Raw genomic sequence first — 7,961 nt, forward strand, 5'->3', positions numbered from 1 at the left:
ACACACTTTTTCTATTTTTATTAGGTCACCTAAATAAATTGTTTTGATTACCTTGGGAAGTGTGGCAGTTAGCACATATGTGGGAACAGTGATTCCTCAAACTCTTGTGTTGAATGCATCGGATGAGCATCATTGTCATTGTCTTCTTTAGTATGTTCATACCAATATTAGATGGCCTTTATAAACTCTCACCCGGCATTTATATTAGGTGCTACATCTAGTTTTACAGCTGATAAAAAAAATGTTTTGGATTTTCAATCAATTTCATTTACTTCTCCATCTTTTTTGTCTCAATGATACTTTGTTTCTACTTTGTTCCTGCCTAAAAGAATTTTGTCTATAGGTTTTATTCCTACAGCATTTATTCATTGTTTTTATTCGTATTATAAAATATTACTCTGCTGCTCTTTATTCTTTGGGTTTCTACTTGGTTTCTAATGAAAATCTTTCTTATTTACAAAATTATCACCTAAGTGCTTAAAATGGGCTAACAAATATCTGCATTTGCAAGTGATACTACCAAATCCTTTTAAATTTAACTAATCATTGCGAATGAAAGTTGATAGTTTTGTTTCATTCTTCAAGATTTAAATGGCATTATGATATAAAAAAGTTGGTGATAATTTTCTAAATAAGGCAAACCTTGGTGGTATGCACATAATTGTCCCGTTTTTATTTTAGATGTAAGTTATTTTTTTTTTCCTTAATTTTTAGGAGCATTTGGACAGTAATATTTAATTGGCATTCCTCGTTCTGCTGCTTATCATTTTTATCCAATATCTGAGTTCGATTTCATTTATCATGTATTTGTCATCTATTGTTGGCCATGTTGGCCTTGTCGCTGTTTGAACGTTTTTTATTTGAATGTTGTGAATAAATTTATCATATAACATTTGAAGCACTATTATCTGTTCGAGCCTTACTCTTCTTCTGTTTGTTCTGTTGTCCAAGTCTTAGTTCTTTGGCATTATTTGACTCATGCTGAAACAAAAATCTGGTTGATCTATCAGTTGATGTATTTTTATATTTCTATCCTCTCAGAATCATATTTTTACTTTTGCCCATACAATCCATTTTTTCTTAGCAATTTTTTTCAACCATTTGATCTAATATGATCTGCGCATGTCTGCATCATGATGCTTTCATACCAGAATTTTTCAAAATTGTCATTTAAAATGTTCTCTTGCATGCACGAAACTTGAAGCTTGAAATTACAATTTTTCTGTGTTGACAAGCTAATGATCTAATTGTCCACGGTAATTGATTGTTTTCAGGTATGAGGATGAGCCGCCGGAACCTGAAATTGAGGTATATTTTAACCATTTATCTTTGAATTTCATAGGCCTTTTGCTCGCTCAAGAAGTAGCAATGTCAAGGTGATTGGATTATGTAGGAAGGTGCAGAGGTAGAGGAAGATAACAATGATGATGTTCCAGATGATATTGTTGGTGTTGAAAATGAAGAAAAGGACCAAGAACCAGTTGAGAAACCTAGGAAAACATCCAAATATATGACAAAGTATGAGCGTGCAAGGATATTAGGCACACGTGCTCTTCAGATCAGGTCTTTCATTTCAAACTTTTTTTTTAAAAAAATCTACTTCGTAGTTCATCCAGTTTATTTTCATCAAATGCTTTTTGGCTAACAGCATGAATGCTCCTGTAATGGTTGAGCTTGAAGGTGAAACTGATCCTCTGGAGGTACTACATTGCTGTTTTATTTATTTATTTATTTATTTTAAGTTCTTTCTTCTATGTATTCGTGATCACGATGATTGTTTTCATTGATGATGTTATGGATTATCGATGAAATTTTTAAAATTTGAATGAAATATGGTTGTGCATTTTTTACATTGTTTCATTTGACGTAGTGAAGCTATCTTGGAAATGTTTGAAAGTTATATTTGTTTATGCCCATTACACTGGTGTTTTTTCTTATTTTCTAAGTTATATTGATTAGATAATCATAATTATAAAAATTTATATCGACTAATTAACACTTGTGATTTGAAGTTTATTGTATATTGGGGTGTTTCAATAACTAAACGCTATTTTCATATTGTACCAATGAGCATTGAATCAAACCAAAGGTTTGAAAAAAAAAAAAAAACATTTTGATATATTTAATCATACTTTTGTAAAACTCAACCACTAAATATATCCTAAAACTAAAAAATTAAATTTTGCTCGTTCTTTACTTCATACTTGGATGGGTTCTATTTTTTATTTCTATTCATTTTCTTTTTGAGTTTTTTTTTTTTGTTTTTAACTAAAATAGGAGCATGATTGGGTGTATATCTGCTTCTTTCTGTTCCTTGTTATAAAACAAAAATATGTAACTTGCACTTGAAGAGATGGCGTCCCTCCTGTAGCCAGAGGCGGTGCTAAGAGTTGGTTGTGACGAGGAAATGCTGTTTGAGAGAAATTCTGTAATTAGGTTGCTTATTGCAATTGGTGATTCTTCTCGTCAGTACCAAACTGAGAAAATCAGGAAGTGTAGGGTTGTACAACTTCTTCAGGGCTCTTATATTTTGTTCAACTATTGATACGTTCAATTTGTTCAGTGGAGCTAAGCATGGATGCCATTGAGTTCAAAAGGTTAGTATTTGTGTAATGTCCAATTGCTAATGATGATCGAATATGCTTCGTGGTTACGAGCATTGTTTACTCCAAAATAGTCGTCAACACTTTGTTTTAGTGAGCTACCTATTAATGATGAATGTCAACGACAACTAGCTCATCACCATCTCATTTGGCTTAATCCTCAGACCACCATTGCACATAACCACAACAATGATTAAGGAGGTGACAGAAAAGGTGAATTCCCTAAAGATGGCAGCTTGAGCATCAACGGAGTATGCAACTTAGCTAAGAGCATGTTCGCATGTGAGTACCAGAGAAAAGGCGCTGACTGAGATGATTCGGATGATTGTAGAGTTTAATGCCAATTTGTTTGAGAGAGGAGTGCCCATGGTGCCACTAGGGTACATGTTGAGGAGAGATTCTAGGAATCGAGTGAGTAGTGGAGGAAGCCTAGGAATCAAACTCTCAAGTTGCAGAGTTGCTCGTTTAGATTGATGGGCTCTTTAGATGAACATGCAGTCAACTGGTACAAGTAAAGCCAGCGATGGATGGATTATGGGTTAAGTTTGGTAAGGAAAGCTTTAATATTTTACGGGAGTCATTGATGCGATGATAAATATTTATGGTGTACGTCCTTGAGTCTTTTTCCTGTTGGGCCTTTAAGTGTCAGCTGGAAAGAGAGAAATCATCAAGGAGCCAGACTCCGAATGTTTAAGCCCTATGTAATATAAATATTTCTCTTTGTGCCAGGTGATCCCGGTCAAGGAGTATTGAGCTAAGTTCTTAAAAATACTGGAAGAAATGAAACACATATTTCTTTAGGACTTATTTCTGTATGTGTTTTCCTATTTTGAATGCCAGTTGTGATTGATGAGCATTGTATATATGATTAACCTTGCACTAGGGTTAGCCCGAGGATGATGTAATAACATAAAATGAAAAAGACATTTGTAATTTCCGCGCTTTCTGTATGTCTGTGCTATTTAGATTACTTGGTTTCTTGTGGGTTGTTAGCAAGTGCCATGTAAGATGTGGTGAGCAGAGGTTCGAAAAGTGTGTGAAGAGATATACCGAAGAAGAAATTAGATCCAGTGGAGGAGAATGAATAAGCAATGACCGACAACTCAATAGCAAGAGAAACTGTGGGGAGAAACAAATAAATACTTTGTTTTTATGGAAGATGCGGAGTTAAACTATGATATTTTACTTGTGATTTTGCTTTGAAGAGCAGAGCTTACAATGCTACGATGCAACAAAGTATGTGACACTTGCACATTTTTGTGAGTTTGTGTTTCATATTAGCGATACATATAGCCAGTGCACCTGAAGCATGCTTTGGAGCTAGTAATTAACATATAAGAACTGGCATAGAGTGATCTGGAGAGAATTACCAAAGAAGAAACTAGTTCCAATGAAAGAGAGCAAATAAGCAATGAACAAAAACTCAATAACGAAGAGAAACAGTGGGGAAAAACAATTAATTATGCTTTGTTATTATGGAAGATGCTGAGTGTGACCATGAAATTTTAGCTGTGATTTTGCTTTGAGGAACTAAGCTTACAATGCTATGATGCAACGAAGCAATGTGACACTTGCACTTTGTGTTATTTTTCTTTGGAGCATGTTCTGTCAATAACATTGGCTATAACTAGTCATTTTTCATTATTGAAAGCCATCTTATAATGAAACGTGACACAGAAGAAATTTATCAACTCAATGAAATAAATGGCTATGATTTTTGATGCCTTACCACTTAACTTTTCATTTTTTCCCAATTATATTGGCTAGGGCTATGATAAAAGTCCCCAACCAACCTCATGTGCCTAATCACTCGATCCCGCGCTACGGCGCTACAGGCAAATGCTCTCAGACGAGCTCGAACCCGTGACTCCAAGGGATTCACGACTGATAAAACAACTACCAACCAAAGAATCACCACTTAACTTAAAGCTATACTGCATTTGTAAGATGACATCATCCATGACTTGAAAAATGGTTGATGCTCATACAACAACAACAAAGCCTTGATCCCACTATGTGGGGTCGGCTACATGAATCCTTTTTCTTCATTCTGCCCTATTTAGTGACATATTTTCATTTAGTTCTAATAAATTAAGATCATTTGTTATACAATAAGCTCAAGTCTTCCTAAGTCTACCTCTGCCTATAATAATGTCTGATGGTTATAATTGATAAAAATTTACATTGATAGGTGCGGTTGGGATGAAAAATGGTATAAATCATAGAAATATCTTGGACCTTCATTGGTAGTCTTTTTATGCACTCAATAAAAACTAGAGAAAATTTTATTGAACCCATGATAAAACCAATGTTTAATAATTGTCAATGGTAAATACTATACACGGCTCAAAGATCCTGTTAAGCCATAACAAATGGCATAGTTTAAGGTCTTTTAAAATTTATATATTTCTGTCACCAATTGACTAATATAAGAAGAAAATTTCTATTATAAATAGAACATGAGAATGCTTTAATAAGCATTAGCATTTATGAAGAATAATTATATTAAAATTTAAACTTTTATGGTAATGAAAACAATTAAAATTTTAAATTAGATGATGAGTATCATAATGTTAAACATTATTATTTAAAAATTTAAAAATTTTATTTTAAGGGTGTCAATTGGGTCTACGAGTCAAGTTCAAATCTGATTCGAAACTGACACGACCTGAATATTATACGGTTTGAAATTTTCAACTTGAACCCCACTCAAACTTGGGTTACCCGAACCCGACCTGTTTAACTTGTCAACTATAAAGAGACTTACATTAAATTGAAGTTATGTTGGAGATTAATTTTCACTCAACATCAACAAAAATAAGCATATGATGCAATAAGTCATAAATCATCTTATGTAAATAAAAACATGAGATACACTCAAGGAAACATCCAAAGATGTAAAAGAAGACATCAATCTTGCAAAAAAAAATCTCTTTCCATCCAAGAATTTTGTTCCAACAAATGAAACTTACGAAAGCACATTTTTTATAGCAAAAGGAGAGCAAAAAAGTGGAGTTTTTATGCGAAAATAGTTGATAAACAAGAGCTATGGAACTGAGCGAATGGGCCAGAAATCTAAAGATAGAGAACAACATCTCCAAAGTCCAATTAATATCATCAAAATAACCCCAAAAAACAAAGAACAATATAAGTAACTAGCAACTCGTAAAGAAACCATTATAGGCAGGGTAATCCATAAGCTAACAATGAGCTAGATCAATAGTGAGATGTGATATCAAGTAGGTGAAATCACAAGACGTTTGAGCCCCAAGGGCTAAAAAGGGTGTCATCACAACAACCCAAAACAGCCAAAAACCAAAACATATCAAGAATATGTAGCTTATGTTAATATTCATTTAAAATAACCAAAAATAAAATAAAAAAGTTCAATAATAACTAATATCTGTAGCTTATCAATTTTTGAAATGGAGGATGAAAATTCGAACGCATCGAAGACTTGAGCCTTTGATCTTGCCACTAGCGGCGGATGGAAATTTGAAGTTTTGCCTAGGTTTTTCTTTTGGCCTTCTCATCGTGGATCATGCAGATGAAAGGCATCGGGACGGTGTGACCCAGCGACTTTGCAAACCCTAAATATGAAAGTAACATAGAAGAGAAGGGTTTGAAGGGAAGTAAGTGCGGCGCTTGAAGAACCGTGTGGGAAATAAGAGATTTGAACTGTGGAAACGAAGTGCGGAGCCTTTGCGGGTTATTATGAGTGATTTTGGGTTTTCGGGTTGACTTGAAGATGATCAAATTTTTTAAATGTGTCAACTTCTAAGACTTTAACTCAACTTGAAAAATATTGGTGTCAACCCTAGCCTGATTTTTTCGAGTGGAGTTGTTGTGTCGCGTCAATTTTTGACATTCCTAGTGTCTTGGTGCGTGCTTTTCACAGGTGATATGGTTTTAACTCATGAGAAATCCATTTAAAAATGAAAAAAAATATAGCATATGTAATGGCAAACTGCAGGAGATAGAAAAAAAAGTGAAAAATTTGAACGGTGAAGGAAAAATATAGGAGATGGAGATTTGAAATTGGTAGAACAACAATCAAGTATATTATATTCAATTTTAGTTGGTATGATGTTACCAGCTATCATTCATTATGGTTAGAAGATAATGTGATAGCTAGGTGCAATATGATGTAGATTATATTTTATTATACGTAATAATGGATATATAGATGAGGATTTATCATCCAAAAGGATAGGCTAAATGATTAAAATGAAATAGTAGCATAGGATTTTTTATTAGAACAGGATACTGATATATGCCGGTATGTAGAGAAGAGGGCATTAAGATTGATATGTGGCGAAATTAAGGAAGATTATGTTCGATGATGGGGTGGAGTGATATCTATTAAAATTTAAGTGAGAGAAAAAAATACTTAAATGATGTGGACATGTACAACAGAGGGTAGAAAATGCGTCCTTTAGACAAACTATTAACATTAGTGTCAGTGGATTAGAAAGAAAAAGTAGTCGAACCTTTCTTTAGTGTTGGGGAAGCTATTTGTGTAGTATAGACATCTTGAAGAATACTCGAGAGGAATGAAATTAAATGAGAACTCTTTAAGGCCATCCTCAAGTAGTTGCGATTATGCTAATGATGATTATGATAAGTTGTGAATGGAGAAGTGAAAGCTGCAAATTGAATTCATAACGTTATAGCAACAGGATCAATAGTTCTCCCCATCATGCTCTGAGTGCTTGATGCACCTGATTCAGGATAATAAATTGAATGAGCTTCTAACTCATTTTAGCCATGTAAGCCTAAAAAATTGGTTTTCCAACAAAACTTTTCAAAATAAGTTTTGTACAGATTGAGAGGTTGGTAGTCCATGAAAATTTTTTTATCCGCATTCACAAATTCATTCACCTGGTGTTTTAAACATGCATTCTTATTTTTCTTACCTTGACTTGAAAGCATATACAATTTAATGTTCAGAGTTGAATTGATTTGTTGAGTATATTTAATTGTTGCTAATCAATTTTCTAGCTGTTTCTCCAACCTCTGCTTTCTTATACTATTGTAGATTGCAATGAAAGAGCTTCGGCAGCGCAAGATACCCTTCACCATTCGAAGGTATCTTCCTGATGGGAGGTAAATATTCTCGGATACTTTCTTTTAGGAAGATTTGCATGCATACCACTCAATTCTTATGTACTTTATTTCTATAAGGTAAAATACTGGTATTTTTTATGTGATGAATGATTTGGGTGATATAAATGTAAAAAGCATAAAGCAAAGTTAAGTACATAGGAATTAGGTGGTATGTAAGTTCCCCTTTCTTTCATTACTGCATTCTAGTTTATTGTTCCATTTTCTTAGTTTAGACTGTGGATATTTGGAAGT

General features: G+C 33.7%; 1 protein-coding gene across 1 annotated transcript; it reads left to right on the top strand.

Moving 5' to 3' along the window:
• Positions 1 to 1,274: 1,274 nt before the first annotated feature.
• On the top strand, positions 1,275 to 7,709 carry LOC110033158 (DNA-directed RNA polymerases II, IV and V subunit 6A-like; the record flags this gene model as incomplete). The annotated part of the gene is given in 4 exon segments (XM_020737049.1): positions 1,275 to 1,308; positions 1,394 to 1,563; positions 1,649 to 1,700; positions 7,642 to 7,709. Coding segments are annotated over 4 exon segments (324 nt in total), but the record flags the coding sequence as incomplete, so codon positions are not given.
• Positions 7,710 to 7,961: the final 252 nt, after the last annotated feature.

Source organism: Phalaenopsis equestris, unplaced genomic scaffold (assembly GCF_001263595.1).
Source record: "Phalaenopsis equestris unplaced genomic scaffold, ASM126359v1 Scaffold001100, whole genome shotgun sequence".
Lineage (NCBI taxonomy): Eukaryota > Viridiplantae > Streptophyta > Magnoliopsida > Asparagales > Orchidaceae > Phalaenopsis > Phalaenopsis equestris.